Consider the following 17,336-nt stretch of genomic DNA (forward strand, 5'->3'; position numbering starts at 1 on the left):
GTAGGGAAAAGAACTTTTTTTCTTCTGATACACAAAAGAATGTTTATTGCAAGAAACACCACTTCACAGATATTTGATAGTACATTTGATCATAATTTAACTTAAAAGTTTTATAAAGAGTATTGCTGTATTTTTGTAATATGCAGAATAGGAGGAAATAGTATCTTCATACCATTCTTTTTTGTGTAATTGTGCTTCTTGTACTTTATTAGAAATACTAGAGGTAAATGTTATAACAACAGAGCATTTTAAACTCTTAATAACAAACCCTAAAAAAACCCCAAATATATGCTGAAGTCAAAAACACATAAGAAGCAAAGAAAAATGCAAACTGTGATGTAAAATTATGTAGGCGCTACAGCATTTTTTAACCAAAATATTAAAATTAAGACTTTTTCTATAAAAAATATTATTCTAGAGTTCTATTTGCTAATTTCTTCCCTAAAAGTATTATGCAGGGTAAAATAAGAGATTTATGTTTTATTTAAAAAGGACCATCCTTGTAGAGATCTGAAATTTTATCTATTAGAACTGGAAGTGTTTCTGTACATAGCCCATCTTGTAAAATCAGCTATTTTGACTGTGTAATAGCTGAGTTTACAATGCACACAGATGTGTACATTCATGAATTGGACTATTGAATCATGAAGTGATTAGTAAAATCTTCACCTGCCAGTTTTGAAAAAGCAACTGTGTCTTCAGAAGCTTTCTTTAGCCTTTGGGAAGTGAAATTTGTCAGACAAATTATGGGGCATTACATGTGATTCCTGATTTTGCAAAGGCTCGTCCACATACATTACTACACACAAGTGGTTCTTTTTGTGTGTTGATGTCATCCTTATATAGAGATTAAATATATGCTTTTTTTTAACACCCAAGACCAAAATTTTATTTAATAAGAGATGCAAGTCCACATTAATTGCCAGAAATATGCAGGAAATTGTATCTAGCTGTTCTTTAACACTTGCAGGTATTTTAAAATCTTTTGATATAATCTGCTGTGTGACGTTTCTTTGTATTAATGGACATGATTACTGTAATTTCACCAGAATTGTTTAAAGAGGTAATTTTAGTTCCCAGAAGTGTGCATTCTTAAAGCTTATACAGGCTGCAGAGTGTTGGTGTTCTTTGGTAATACATAGGGAAAGTCTTCAGGAAAAACTTACTGTTCCAGCTGCTTTAAAGCTTTCTTTGAAGCTGTAATAATGAATTTCTGAGGCTAGAAGCTAATGGGTGGCAACCCACACTTCATTTTACTTTCCTGTGTATATCAGTAATATCTGAATATGATGACAAAATCCTGAAGTCTACTTTTATCTCGTATCATGATACCTGAAAATACTTCAGCTGCTGTTTAGAAGCAATTCTGACTACAGCCAGTCTTTTGTAAGATAACAGTTGTGGTTCCCTCGTTCTTTTTCAAGAACTGTGATACAGTTGTGTTTTTATTTGGCTCCTGGTTCATGTATTTTTTTGCTGAACATTCTAATAGATACATATGTGTGTGGGAATGTAGTGATGGTGATGGGTATTTGTGAGGGGGCAGACTAGGGACTGCTTTTGCCAGGTAGGAAGGTGACACTGTACCTTATGAAAGCAAAAAGTAAACCAAGAGGCTAGCAGTAAAGTGAAAACCTCTTTGTACATTTATAAGACCTAATAAGCCAGTACCTCTTCTGATCATCTTACACCAAAATATCTTCTTTATGCATTATTTGACTTCTTTCAAGTGCAGAAACTCATGGAGCTCACAGGAGTCTCTAAGCCTGTTCCAGCTGAGCTCTTCCCAGATCTCTGAGGGGCAGGCACAGCCCTCCTTCCCCTTCTCTTTCCTCCTTCAACAATCTGGAGCAGAATCTTCCATATTGAGTCTTTTTCATGCCTAACTACAGATGCTTAAAAATTGCTTGGTGGTGGGCACATCGCATGCTCTCAACCCAAACCATATCTGTGCTTTTAATGTGCAGGCAATACATTTTGCAGCTTAATAGTCAGCTCTGAATGGAGCTGTTAAGATTATTGGAGCAATATGACTTGAATCTGGCCCAAAGTAACACTACCATGTTTTGTTATTTTAGAGATCTACAGATATATTTGTGAGGTTTGGAGATATTTTGGAATATGATTTGTTGTGATATTTTATATGATGCTTCCTGTTTCTGAAGATAAATAGACTATTTTTAAGTTGAAAAAAAATATTTTTTCCTATCTAATATAGTTCTCTCTTATAAAAAAATAAAAGAATTCTGAAAGGTATACTATGATAATATGTGAGTTCTTATGCTGTCTTCAAGAGTAGTGGTCAGTTTGATGCTTCAGGAATTTATATTGTGGAGTTGTTTAAAAAATACTTTTGTTCTACTGTGCTCTTAAAAACAAAAGTCATAAATGACCTGCATCAAAGACTTTAGTGAATTGTCCCTATTTAAATCCTTTGAGTACAGCTTAGATAACAATCTGTTCTTAGCTCATACACTTTTAGTACAAATATTTTTAGAATATGTTTGGATTTATTTTTCTATTAGTGAATAAATCAGCTTAAACAGTAGGTGTTTATAACTAAGCAAGGTTGTTTTATTTTTTTTAACTAAGCTGTTGAAGAAATTTCATTGTCTCCTGTTGCAAATTCCAATATTAAGAACTAGTATTTCATACGTTTATTTTTGACAGTACAGACCTGTCTCACTTTTTCTTTTACTGTTTTTTGTAAGTAATACAAAGAAAAAAACCTACAATCAACCATTGTTCCTTGTACCCACTAATTCTTAACCTGTAGCTTCTCTCTAGTATTTCCTAACACTTTTATATTAATAAGGAATTTGACAGTGATTATAAACTTTCCATTTTCACTTCTTAATAAAGCAAATTATTTGGCATAGAAGTACTTTGTTGTATTGCAAGAATTTTGTTTCAATATTATTTATAATTATTTCTCCAAATACTCCTATTTATCTTGTGATTTGAATCACACTTGCAATTCACAGTATTAGATGTTACATTTGAGAACCAAATAGTTTGAAATTTTCTGAACTAAAAAACCTGAAAATACTTTATTAAAAGCTGTTTATTTTGTAATATTTTCAGTGTGGCTTTTTGGAATGTTTTTCATTTTGTCTTTCTGAAGTGGTAAATCATTGTCACAGCATTTTTTGAAACTGATAGCATAGCTAAGAATTTTGAGAAAACTTTTTAAAAATACTGAAAATTCAGTATTTGAAATAACAGAAATTCTGTTTCTGGTAAAAGTACATCTTTAAGTGTGTCTCTATGGACATGCCTGGGTAAGAGGCAGTTCTGACTGACACAGACCACTAATAAAGCTGACACTCTACAAGTACAAAAATTGAACTAAATGAAATTATTTACAATCTTAAACCTTGTCTGTATTTTGAGGAAGTCAGGCTAAAATGCAGATGCAGTGGTGAAATTATTGTGTAGTATGTTTTGGAGTTACATCCATTATACAAATGCATACAGTTGAGAATTACTTTTTTTTTACAAGCATATGTGAGAATGAAACAAATGCTGTTGAATAAAAATAGCAGAATTTAAATGTAATTCATTTGAACTACATATGAAAATATTATATATGCTATCTAAGTGTGCGTTGGTTTAGGTTTAACTTGCTATTTATTCTTTTTAATTGTTAGAGCTCTGCTTATTTTCTGACTTCTTCTGAACTTTAAGTGTTTCGAGAGCAAATCCATATAAGCATGTGTTTTATATAACAAAATTTAGATATTAACTGGAAAAAATACTTTTTCCATATATGTTTTAGGAAACATATGGAAAATTGCTAAATGTTCAGAAATATCAAGACCAACTGACAGCTCAAGACCTTCCTCCTCAGAAGGAGAAAAGGTAAGCTTGTGATTAGAATGACTAGTGATACTAGTTTTCTTTAATTCTTCCGTATGTGGTTTTGGCAATTCTTGTAGTTCCCCATCCTACCTGCTTTTTATTCCACGAATACATTTTCAGATTTTTTTTTCCTATCCTTGTCTAATACTCATGTGCTCATTTCAGGTTGAAAAGTTTTATCTGTAGTATATATGTGTGGAGTACTCACTGCTAAAGTAGAGAAAGTCCCCCTATTTCTTGTGAATCTCTCCCTGCTCTTTTCAATATTTTCTTCCATATAAAAATTCTGAAGTGTGATTTGAAAATAAGTAGAGAATATCTAGGATTCTGTGTTTCTATATATATAATTTTCTAATTATTTCTGCATTAAATGTTTTTGAAAAAGCCTTTAAAATAAAGCAAGACATTTAAAAACAGCAAACAAGTTGTTTATCTGTTTGAAAAATCTTAAGGCCTAAAGCTGAGCTCTCTAATAGTCTTTCATTAATTATAGCTATTGAATATTTTTACTTACCAATGTTTAACTTTTAAGAGTATGAAAATACTTTATTTCACTATTTTTCTTCTAATTGCTTTGAACAACTAAATCATCAAAAACTATAGTAATTTTAGGAAAGTTAATTTGGTTGGGTTTGTTTAAATATCACCATTATTGGTGATTTAGTTTCCCTTTTTTTTCCTCTTTAACTTCTTTGCTCTGCACAGCAAGCTCTTCAGCTAGTTAGGCAGTAGACAGAAAAGCTGCATGTCAACCAGAAGTAGTTACGGGAGATGCTGCAGTTGTTAGTTTGTTAGTGCATCAGTCAGGAGTGTCTTTGAAATGCGTATAGGCTTTAAGAACTGTTTGCTTCTCTTAGTCTGTATTCTTGCTTTTCTATTTTTAGGGTTTTTTGCAAGGATTTTATGACATATTAGAATATTAAATTAAGCAAGTCTTTAAAAGAAATTGATACAGCTAAAAAGTTTTGATTTTGGAATTTACTACTTTTTTGTATAGTTAACTTTTCATTGTCCAAGTTTTTTTTATCTTTGTTCTTGCTGTTTATTTTCTAGCCAGATTTATGTTCTGTTCCAGTTGCACATCATGTTGGTTTGTCATTTGTTAATTACAGCCATTTGTTATTTATGTTAGGAAGAGAAAGGATTAATTTGCTGAGATTATTTCAGTTTCTTAAATAACAGTTCATGTTTCTTCATGATAATAAATGGTGTCTTATGACTCACAGAATGTTTTATCATAAATTCATGTTAGCTTCTGAGCAGACAAGAGAACAAATGAATTTAGTTTCTTGGTGTAGGCTGCTGAAAAATAACCTGACTCCTTACAGAGTTCAGCCAGTGGATTTACTGATGTGAAAAATGACCTAAAGCTAGTCAGAACTGAAAGGTTTGGGTTTTTTTTTTTCCCTGTTAGGTTTGTAAAAGTTCAGAGAATTTAAAGGGTTTTTGAGACTTACTTTCCACACTGGATGTGGTACTTCCTCTGAGATTAGCCTGGGTAATTTGTCTCTAAAGTGAAGGCAGAGGATAGGTCAGAAGGGCTGTTTAATTTTTTTTCCAGAAAATAATCTATTGTGGATGTGTTGTGTAATATTAACTGGAGAGTTAGCACCTGATCTTGAACTACTACCAGTTTGTGGCTATTCACATGTAAAAAATGTCATTTACTTCACTGGGAGTAGCAATAAGTAAATAGAAGTATATACTTTTGCCTGTCAGAACTGAAAACTTAAAAAAATTACTGTTAAAACTAGCATTGTTATCCAATAGGTGTTTCTCACACTCTGACTCAGAAAAGCATTAAAATACTTACTTAAGAAGTACTACTACTTAAAACCACCTTCAGAAGGAATGCTTTTCTGAATTATAGCTTCCTTAATGCTGCTGAAAACGTCCATTGAGATGGTTTCTAAAAAACCTTAAAGAGGCAAGAAACTAGTTACACCTTTGCCTTAAATTTACCTGATAATGTTGGCATGTGTATTTATGATGACATTCTGGTTTGTTGGTCACTTCATATTACACATATTTCTGCGTTTGCGATCAGCAGTGCAGTTTGTGTGCTGAGCAGGTCAAGATTACACAGCAGATAAAATACAGTGTGTCATTGCTGCATTAATACCTTGACTATACTTACTGCTACTGGGTTTTTTTTGTATTGGTCAGAAAAGTAAAGACCGGTGACAAAATCCTGTTAGTTCAGAATTTGGTTTTGATGTTCTGCCTTTTATTTTGTTCTTTGCTGCTTGTAAACCAAAGTAGGAACAGACTTTTAAAACTAAGCCCTAAATTGTGGGGAAGATCCCTTACTATTATAATACTACTCTAGCTCAATCTGGGACTTCAATAATACGGATAATATCTATCTGATACTCAATTTTCTTGTGGTTAATTCCATATGTTAAATTACTGTCCTTTCAAAAGATATTTTAAAATCAATGTAGACCTCTTCATGTTTACTATAGGAATGTGATCTGTATTCATTTATAATGGAAAATGTATTTCTGAATGAAGACTGACTGTATGTGTGGTCCTTTGTGATGTAACTGTAATAGCATGGTTAATTAAAGGAAGAATATATGTGATATTTTAAACAGAAACCTGGCTGGTAGCAGATGGCTGACTAAGATTGAATTGGAAGAAATGTTGTTAGAAAAACTGTCAGATGATGATGTAAGTAATTAATCTTCCTAATCTTAAGGAGGTTTGTGTCTTAAAAGTAGGGATTGAGTACATTTTTGGATACCAGAAAGGTACTACATAGAAACAGGTGCTCTTCAAAAGAATTTTCTACCTTATAAAGTAAATATACACTCACAGCACTATCACATCCATGTTGTCTTGAAAACTGTCCTGAGTTGCTTCTTCTATTAAAGGCTTTCCATTGTTACTAACATAGTTTACTTTTTCTTCTGGTGAAGTTGTGAGGCCTAGAGCACTTGTTCCTTATCATCTAATTATGTAGTCAGGGATGGAATGCAGTAATACTTTATGATAGAAACATTGTAGTGAAAAGTAAATAAGGGACAGGGCTAGAACCTCTGTTGCTTGCTGGAGAGAAGGGATAAATATTTAAGATGGGAAAGACAATGGATATGTGTGATGGTAAACCTGCACAGTTTCTGATTGTTTAATCTTAAGGACATGAAGACAGAAAAATCACAGAGAAGGCTGATCAGAAATAAGGAGTCCTTTCTCTTAGTGACTGGCTACAGAATCAAATATCAGAAACAGGATATGAAGCTACATAGATCTGTGGTCTGATAGAGATCTGTTATATTCTCCTTGGTATGAATATGGTGGGAGAGAGGAGGGATTTTTGGTTTCCCCAGTATCTGTGAACTGTATCACTGTCTAGATTTGGGGTCCTTCTTTACACATATCTCTGGGAATAAGTCTGTTCATCCTGATAGTTACCATTTTCCTACAGTCCCCTAAGTAGCATTAGTTTTGTAATAGGAGGCTCAGTCTGTATGGCCAGCTTCAATTTTCTTTTGGATATTTAAGCTTGAATATGATAGTAACAACGAACATAACACTGAGCATTCCAAGTATTTTCTAACCTAGAAATGCTATTCTTCAATCTCTTCTGTCCTGTGGACAGCATCATTGCAAAAATAGCATAGTATAGCAGCAAACTCTTTGCGCACTTGTCATCCGGAAGAGTAGTATGTGATGCTTTTCTTGTCTACGGGCAATGTGAAAAGGTCTCAAGCAGATTGTGGTGCTTAACCACAAGTTAGAAAGCGCTGTTGCAGGTTCTCCAGACTTCCTCTGTCTTGCTTACAGAGAGTAATTGTGATCTTGGTGTTTTCAGTAGCTCCTGTGTTTGGAATGGCTGTTTTTCTGTTCAGAGTACCAGGAACTGATCTAATTGTACAGCCAACCAGTTTGGTGTTCTTCAGTGTCTGATTTTTGTACATTCTAGATCTGTTGAAGTAGACTGCAGTAAACTAAAAAACAAGCAAACAACCCCCATACACTGGCCTCTTGCGTGTAAACCCACAAAGCCTCAGCCTGTAGAAACGTTGTTTAAATGTAATTGGAATGTCTCAGTATGAGCTATCAGTCCTACCGGCTCAAATTCTTATATTTTGCCATCGCAACAAAATTTTCTGCGGTGTTTGCATTATTAAACAAAATCAGAGCTGTTGATTTTATTTTTTCCTTTGCACTATGCAAATGAAAACAGAAGTTTTCTTCATCCGTAGCCTCTATAATTTTTAAATTTTGTATTTTTATATTTCTGCCCTTCAAAGGCTATGTCGTATTGTTATACAGAAGTAGCTTTCTAAGTGATGTCAGAATTCTAGGGGCTATTGCTAGGTTACAAGAGAAGTATTAATTTTGTGCAGAAAATTCTGGTAACAGAAGAAATACTTTCAATAACAGCTTGTAAATAAAGAAAACTTAAAAAATAAGGTTATGGTATTTATATGAAAAAATAATTTTACATGATAGCATCCCTTTATATCCTGTGACCAGCTGTATAATGCTCCTGCCAGTAATAATTCATAACAGGACATCCCAGCTTTTAATGCAGACGGGTTAACACAGTGGTCTTTACTCTTCAATCACATGTTGAAGAACTTTGGAGGAGGGGTATAGGGGAAGGAGAACCACACAGTAGCAAAGGATAATTTATTTCAAGAGTTTGCCCTTTAAGTCAAGTATCTCTTGAATTTTTAAATAGCTTGATTGTTCAGTTTTAAAAGAAATCATAAACATTAAAGTAACTCAGCTTGAACAGCCAAAGATGGATAGTTATTTCCTGTATATGTTATGACATAAAATAATTTTAAAGGTTCAATTTAGTGAAATAAAGTTATTTCCAAGTCAATCAGTGAACATGCTGACTTACTGAAAATGAAGTGAAAATATTTTTCTTTTGCCATTTTAATAAAACAATAATAAAGAATGAAGATGACCTCTCCCCAATGTTTTCTTTTTAAAAAATGAGATGAAGAGATCAACTTCATTCTAGTACAATAATCTTGTATTACAAAAGGGTTGGTTATGCTTTGAATTAAAGTTTCATTGTTGCCTGAAGAAAGAACTAGGTTTCTTTAGTCACACAGAAAATGATGCATCTGCATGCTGTTCTTAAATCAGCATGTAGGTGCAAAAGTGTCATCTTGTCAGAAATCATCAATAAAAGTGAAGTATGAAAGATCAATTATACAAAAATAGAAAGTTTTGGCAAATGCAATTACACTTGCATCTTTTAATGAAGTCTTGTTGTCTACAGTATTCAAGATTTATTCAACTCATACAAAAGTTGATGACGTTGCCGTGTGGTGAAATCGAGGAGGAGTACATAAAAAAGTTTTCCAAAGAAGTTCCTGTGCAGTTACAAAAGGCAGTTATTGAGCCCTTGAAGTATGATGAGAAAGGAGTGGCCTTCAGCACTGGTGAAGGTAATGATTTCAAGTTGGTAGCAATCCAGACTTTTTTCCTCTTCACACTACTTTGTTTATAGTATGTTCAACACTGCAGAATGTCTCACTACTTCATTTTATATGCTTATGTATGTACTGCATGTATGTGTTAATTATGTTTTGGTATACTAAATTATGACATGACCTGGTAAAAAAGTGGGAAGTTTTTAGCACAAAGGCTGTCAACTGAATCAACTGTTCGTTTTTATCTGTATTTCTGTAGACTAGTATCTCTATCTCTACTTGTAGGATACAAAAGGACTTTCATTGGTGGCAGGAGTTGGCTATTGAACATAAAGGGCATGGGACCAGGGGAGCATAAACACATGTGGAGAATTCCATGGATGTAATAGTGTTGTTGCTTAGTGTAAAAGTGGCATGCTTAGACCACTGGGTAACCTTTATTATGACTTTTGTAGGCAGTCCAGGAAGGAGAATTTTGAAGATGCAAGAAATAAATAGCAAGGCATTTGGATATTTACAAACAGAGTAGGAAAATGCAAAGAAGGAATTCCTACATTTTGCAGTCAAGTTGACAAACCACAGATAGCATTATGGGACAGAGACAGGAATTGGTCATTGGTACTGAGAGAAAGGGGTTGTTAGAGAAAGAGCTGTGAAGCTCTCTCTATCTTCTAAACATGGGCTGCTTACATTTTCAGTGGGGTGATACATAGTGGAAGAGCAATATGACATGAGGAAGTGCCTGGAAAAAATAAAGTGTCAACAGCAGGGATAGGAAAGTCCAACTTTCTGGACAAAATATGTGCACATGCACGCACTTCATGTTTATGCTGTACATTTAAGAGAAATCTTGATCAGAGATGACGTGTTCTTAAGCAGCAGACACTTATAAGAATAGTCACAGAATTTGGGGCAAAATTGCTCTAGAGCTCTGTTCCAGCTGCATTGGCTTCAAGATGACATGGCAATGAGAAGATTTAATCCACACTTGTTTTCAATAGTGTCTTCAGAACAGCAGTTATTGAAGTTTGATAGACATGCAATGCATGTTATTTAAGAAAAGCCATCAGATGTTGTAAGTTAAAGAAAAGTTTTATTTGTGTCCCATCATGCCCCTAAATTAAGAAAAATGTCTGCTTTGTTTTCTAATTCCTTTATCAGAATGATTACTTCCTTTGTGCTACAGAAGATTGGTCTTACGCTTTAGGACAGAGTGTTTCAGGTTTTACCTTGTAACTAAAGTACCTAGAACTAATTTTAAGTAGTAATTTCTGAAGAGACTGTGCTAAATTATGTATAGACGTTGCTTATACTGGTATAATTAATTTGCTAACCTTTCCAGTGTGAATATCCTTAAACTTCCATACCTTTGTATGATTTTATAGAGTATTTTAATGTTGTCATAAATTTAATTTATGGCAAACATAGGTGTTCAACAAACTTTATTTTCATATGCTGTGACATCACTAGGTCAAGGAAATGGCTTCATCTACTGAAGTTATGGGAGATGGAGTATTACTTCTGCCTCCTTCTGACACATACTTTCCCCCTTGCCCCTTCATGGACGTGGATTAAAATATATTGAAACCTAGCTGTTCGTTGTTTGATATTTATTTTCTTCTCTTAATTTTTTCTTTGTTGCCTCACTTTCCAAGAAGAAACAGCTGGTACTGTATGAAAGTGGTGAGATTTGCTTAACTTCTTGGGCACTTAAAGCCTCACAACAGGCTGGTTTTATTTCCTTTAAGGTAGAAGAAAAACTGCAACAGCTACTGCTGTAGTTTATGACAATGGGTCTGGAAAAATTACAGTGAATGGAATAGATGTTTTACATTACTTCCCAGTGCTGCAAGACAGGTAAGAGCACTATGAAGTGCTGTATTCATACAGTACTTAAATTATTCCAAGTCATGCCATCCTATTATATTTTGGTGCTGTGTTCCACACAGTTGATGCTATGTTCTTCATTCTGTATAGCTATCTGTTTTATGAAAACTAGTCTTGTTTTTCCTCCTAGTTGTACAAGAACTGATAGGTCAGCCTTGCTCTCTTTCTTGTCTCTCTCTTTCTGAAGGGATTTCCTAAACCAAGAGCACAGACTATTTGGATAGTTCAAATTTTGGTCCACTTAGAAATGGCTTGCAGTTTATTTTAAACAGATAATAAAGAGTGTTTTTAAGTGTTTTGTGGGAGGTTTACAAGTTGTGTGCACATGTAGTTACTCTGGCATTCAGTAATATAGTAGAAGCTGAGAAACTTTACATACAGCTTCAGATTCTGGAGGTTCTGCATAGTCTTATATAGAGAAGACTTCTCATAAGGCTGACATAAGATTTTTATTCCTTATGGGATTTCAGTTTTCTGTTGTGGCTTCTGAGCTCAAGAACAGAGTGAGAGGTTGCTCAGTGTGAATATCCAAAGCTGATGAATTTCTGTGGGCATGTATAAATAATTAGTGAAACAAAAGTAATTGTAAAACTGAACTTACAATACCTATTACTGGCTTTTTCTGTGTTCCTAATTTCCCATTTATTTTATTGATATCAGTAGGAATTTAGAGATAAGAATGCCTTTCTGGTTCTCTGCCTGAAAGTTAAATATGTTTTTGTATATACTATAATTTTAAAAAAAGTATATACCATGTAACTTTACTTACAAGTATATACTTAATTTTGTTGTTACGATTTTTTTTATTTTTTATTTTAGAGAACAGTTGTTGTTCCCTTTCCAGTTTCTTGGCAGAGTTGGAAAACATGATATGGTTTGCACAGTCTCTGGTGGAGGAAGATCTGCACAGGCTGGAGCAATACGTTTAGCCTCTGCAAAAGCCTTAAGGAGTTTTGTGACAGAAAAAGAGGTAGAATTCATGAGGCAAGGTAGGAATTGAAATTATTTAAACGTTTCTTAATGTGTTTCTGGTAATTAACAGAATTAATACAAGGGTCATTAAGGATCAGATAATGCATATTTGAGTAAATAATCCCAATGAAACCTTGCATATTGTGTGAAAGAGATCTACATTTATTTGTAATTTGTTTTCACGTTTCCTAGCATCCATTGTGTACATTTTGGTTGACTTCTTGAGCATTTTCCCATCTGTTTATGACCTCTGTTAGGTCTATTAACCAGCTTATATTGCCTCAACATAGAATCACAAAACATGAATGTGTATTTCCTACCAAATAAATCTGGGTCAGATGTTAGTGAGCTGTAAGGCACTAAGTTTATTTTATTTTTTACTCAGTCACATCTTGTTCATGTTTAAAAAAGTTTTATTCTTGAACTTAAACACTAGAGAGTTGGCTTTGAAGTCATAACAATGAGCATAAACATATCACATGCAGCTAGCTGCACTGAAGGAACCTCTTTCCTTTCTTGCTTTATTTAGAGTTTACAAGTAAGATAGAGCTTACTTGGATAACTGCAGTATTTGATACTTTACAGTGCTTAGATGCCATCCTGTTTCAGCAGATACATAATTATGAACAATGAGTTTTTAACTGTTCTTCCTGGAGTAGTGGGGAGAATACCTTGTGTATTACTGGCAAAACAGCTGTGGTTTTTTCACTCTTTTTCTCATCCATGGAAGTAAAGGAGTCTTCATGTTAGTATCTTTGGAAGAAGTTTTTCAGTACTGACATGTATGACTTGCTAGGAAACTAACAACTTACTTCCCTTTAAATTGACATTGTAGTGAGTTGGGTATCTCTAATGAGATCAGCATAATTCTGAATTGCCAAATATACTTTGGAAGCACTAAGTGTACTTTAAAGCAATGGTCTCCAAAGTGGGGTGTATGCACAAAGTGATCTGTTGGGGTGCAGGAAGAAAATATTAATCTTCATAAATTAATAAATACACATATGTTGGAGGTGCATGCTCAAAAAAAATTTACTGGCAGGAGTGCACGGTCAAAAAAAGCTTGGAGACACTGCTCGAAAGGCTTAAGCAACACAGATATAAAACATTTTTTTCAGTCATTTGTAAAGCAAAATGTGAAGAAAGTTCAGCTACTAAAGAAAAGTTAGCATTAGAAGATTTGATGAATTTCCTTTCAGTGTGTTTTGTACTGAACCCTTATCGTACATGTTACTATCCATATGCAAACTTACTGTCTGGCTTGAATCCTCCACATATAACATACCTGTAATATTAACTAAGAACAGTAAACAGATCAGTTCTTTTCTGTGTTTTGTAGCTGGACTACTAACCTGTGACCCACGTGTGAAGGAACGAAAAAAGCCTGGTCAAGAGGGACCCAGAAGGAAATTCACCTGGAAAAAACGCTGAGTATTTAAGGAATGACAGAATGCTACCAGATTGTCAAAACAAACTGAATTAAGATTTAAAACTATTGTAAAAATATATTTAGTAATAAAGACTTTTTTCATTATAACTACTGTGTTTTCTCCATTTAGAAAGCAACAAACAACTTTATTCAAATTTAATTAAAATAGTGGAAAATTGTGCTGTGATTTTCCAAAATGGTTAATCTAAAATAGTAGCTTGAGTGCCAGCTCTGTATCCTGGCTCCACTGAAGTCAATAATGATTTAGGAACTCTTGTTGGATTATAACTTCTAAAAATCAGTCTATTTGTTGAATGGCTTGACTGTCTAAATTTTGGAATTAGGCATCTCCTAAACAGGTATTTGGACAACTTCGACATGCCTCCCTTTTTGCCTCACAGGTATGGGAAGGTAAGTGACAACTTCTCCCCTAAAATATGGTTGATCTGAGAAACTTGCAAGAATAGTACTGACACTTGAGGGGTTGCTGAGAGAGGAACAGTCACAGAGAATAACCTTTGCCTGTGGAATCTGTTGTCTCCAGGATGCCTCCCTAGGTTAAGTAGGGAGTGATTCAGAGCAGGTGTCTAAATTTAGTTGCTCTGAATCACCCTCTGGAGGAGTCGGATTTTCTGTTCTTCCCCCAACTGCAGAAAGAGCTGGAGGGATTAGGCTGAAGTTCATATTTTAGAGTATTCTTCTCCACCCCATAAATCTCAAGGGTCCTGATCAAGGAGGCATGTTCTGAATATGGCTAATGCACAGAGATAGCATTGGACTTTTTGCCAAATACAGTTATAACTTTTAAAATCAGAAGCAGGAGGTGATGACAGTGCCGCCCACCTCCTGTCTATAATTGTAGCCATCCAAAATAGATTAGTGGTTTACAGCACTCACCCAAAAGCACAAGGTTTTGGTTTATTGCTAGCTTCCTTCCTGGGACAGAGGTCAAATGCAGAGCTTCCAAGGAAGACCACATCCTTCTTCATTCCTGTAGGAACTGGGCTACACCAAAAAAGATTATAAGGTCCATTTCACTACGAGAAAGCAGAAATAAAAAATTAACTCAGTAGTTTTAACAACAGGGCATTTTACACCTTTATTTTAATTTAGAAGATTTTGGTAGTTGGAATTCTTCCTCCCCAGTCAGATCTTCTGAGTGTTAGAGTACTTGCCCTGCTGCTTATTTGCTGTAGATTATACAAAAAATACTACAACTCAGAGGTAACAAAAGGGGCTAGCAGGTCACCTCAGGAGATAAACAACTATGAGTGATCTATATGGGTCATTATTTTCTCAAGCACCATTCAAGAGGGGGCAGAAAGTAACTAAGCTTCTTGAACTGAGTAAAACAGAGCTCAGAAACTGCATATGCATCCTTGACTGATGTGTTTCTGATTCCTTACTCCCCAAAGCCACTTTGCTTCTTTTTAACTCTACTTTCATGAGAATCCTCAGTAATCTTGTGCAAGATTTCTTATTGCTAACGTAGTTAATAAAAATATCTGACTCTAAAACTACCTGGAAGGAGGTTGTAGGGATGTGGGTGTCAGTCTCTTCTCCCAGATAACAAGTGTAGGACAAAAGGAAACAGCCTGAAGTTGTGTCAGGGGAGGCCTAGTTTGGATATTAGGAAAAAGTTCTTCACTGGAAGGGTTGATGGGCACTGGAACAGGCTGCCCAGGGAAATAGTGGGGTCACCTTCCCTGGAGATACTTAAAAGATGTGTAGATGTGGTACTTAGAGACATGGTTTAGTGGTGGACTTGGCATTGCTGGGTTAATGGTTGGAATCAATGTTCTTAAGGATCTTTTCCAACCTAAATGATTCTATGACTGAAGTTAAATAGCTGAGATAGTTCATGTAACTCTTTGAAAAACAAATGGGGTTACATGAGACGTTTTACACTAAGGCAAACACGGAATCTTAATTAGTGTTTCTGCTAATGTAGCTCTGAATTGTTTGTGTGTAGCAAAATACATCATGTTTCAGTAAAAGTTGTGACTTCTGTAATACAAGCATTCAGTAGACACCCATGCTGGGCCAGGTTCCTAAGGGTTCTTCTGATAATGCTTACATAACCATAGGGGCTTAAATGGAGATGAAAAAAGATACAGGAGGAGATTAAATAGTAGAATTTTTATCTTAAGACAAATAAAAATTGATCAGTCTGATTGTATTACTTTTCCTACCTCATTATTAGGCAATAAAGCTGTAAGAGTTCAAAATTCTATCTGTACTTAAAATGTACAAAGTCTTTTTTCATGTATCAAAGGGAGTACAGACATGGCCTTTGGTGTTTAGACCAAGCCAAAATTTTAGATAGGTTAAAGCTTTAGAATCTATCACTAATTTTTAGGGAAGTCCCTGAAAATACATGGACTATACTTCCTCAGGCTTCCATCTAGCCCTGAAACTGAGCCAAAAGAGGCAATAATTTTGAAAATTAAAAAAAAAAAAAAAGGAATTTTAAATAATTCTTGCATTTTTACTTGTATGAAGTTCCTCTCAATCATTTGTAATACATGTCAACATTTAGGAGTTGGATTTAATAATTCTGATAAGGACTTTTTCTGTAGCGTTAAAGCTGATCAAAAGGTGAAACTACCATTTTATCACTCATTTTTACAGGCTAATCAGAATTGTAGTATTTTATGGGAGAACCAAATAAGGAAATTTAATTGTGTTAACTTTGCATTGTGACAGTAGCACAACAGTACAATCAGATTATCAGTTTGAATAATCTGTTCCAATTTCTTGTTCCTCTCATTCCCATGTATTCCCAAGGTTATCAAAAGAAGCGGACCTGAACACCTACCTGCTAAATGTGTCCAAGCCAGGCTTCTCAGATCTCAATTTTGAACCACTTATGGTGTGAACCCACTTATCTTACCAGCAAGATTTCAGAAAACTGCCCTACATGTGACAGGTGTTTATTCTTTGAACATTAGACTATTTTCTGATTGTGGCCAAAAAGGAAGCTGCCTGTGCTTTCTAGTCAATGTATCTTGTGATTCATCCAGGCTTTTCAGCTTTCTTTTTTCTTTTCCCCTCTCCACCACATGGATGTTTTGCTTTCAGTTAAGATACGAAAATTGTCTCTAGGACAAATGGAATGTATCTATGTAATCAATTTCTGGTAATTGTCACATTTCTTGAGTGTGGAAGCCAGTTAGTCCAAAGGTAAATCTGTGAGGATCTCTCTTTTGTACTAATGCTGCTATGTTACCACGAGATGGAGCAGTTTGCAATCTAATGAAACGAGCTATTTTCAGAAGTGGTATGTAGATATGAAAATTATGAATTTTCCTTATAAACAATGATTTTGTAAAGACATTAATATGAAATTAAATTTGTTTGGCTTCAAAAGAGTAATTTCAGATTGTGTTTCCAGGAGTTTTTTTTTTCTCATGAAGAGAGAAACAAATTTTAGTGAAAAACAATAAATGTCAGTTAATGCTATTGCAGCAATCTAATTTCAATGCCTAAGTGATACCTTAAAATTAATATTACAATGTTATGCTAAGAAATGCCAGCTGATGTGTGAAGCTTGGAAATGATGCAGTAACATTGTGCCAGAGATCATAATAGGCTCACAGAATGGTAGGGGATTGAAGGAAGCTTTAGTGATCACCTAGCCCACTCCCCTGTCATGGGCAGGGACACTCCCCACCAGACCAGGTTGCTCCAAGTCCCATCCATCCTGCCCTTGGAACACTTCCAGGGACAGGGCCTTCACATCTCTGGACAACCTGTGCCATGTCACCACCCTCACTGTAAAGAAT

General features: G+C 34.7%; 1 protein-coding gene across 1 annotated transcript in view; it reads left to right on the top strand.

The window, feature by feature from the left end:
- MRPS9 (mitochondrial ribosomal protein S9) overlaps positions 1–13,659 on the top strand; it is a 26,109-nt gene extending 12,450 nt beyond the window's left edge. The window contains exons 5-10 of the mRNA XM_009997888.1: positions 3,779–3,861; positions 6,459–6,534; positions 9,110–9,278; positions 11,012–11,120; positions 11,970–12,139; positions 13,462–13,659. Coding sequence (XP_009996190.1) covers positions 3,779–3,861; positions 6,459–6,534; positions 9,110–9,278; positions 11,012–11,120; positions 11,970–12,139; positions 13,462–13,553 — 699 coding nt within the window. The 3' untranslated portion in view covers positions 13,554–13,659. The remainder of the gene's footprint in view (positions 1–3,778; positions 3,862–6,458; positions 6,535–9,109; positions 9,279–11,011; positions 11,121–11,969; positions 12,140–13,461) is intronic.
- The last annotated feature ends 3,677 nt before the right edge of the window (positions 13,660–17,336 follow it).

This window comes from Chaetura pelagica, unplaced genomic scaffold, assembly GCF_000747805.2.
Source record: "Chaetura pelagica isolate M959 unplaced genomic scaffold, ChaPel_1.0 scaffold123, whole genome shotgun sequence".
NCBI classification, from domain to species: Eukaryota; Metazoa; Chordata; class Aves; order Apodiformes; family Apodidae; genus Chaetura; species Chaetura pelagica.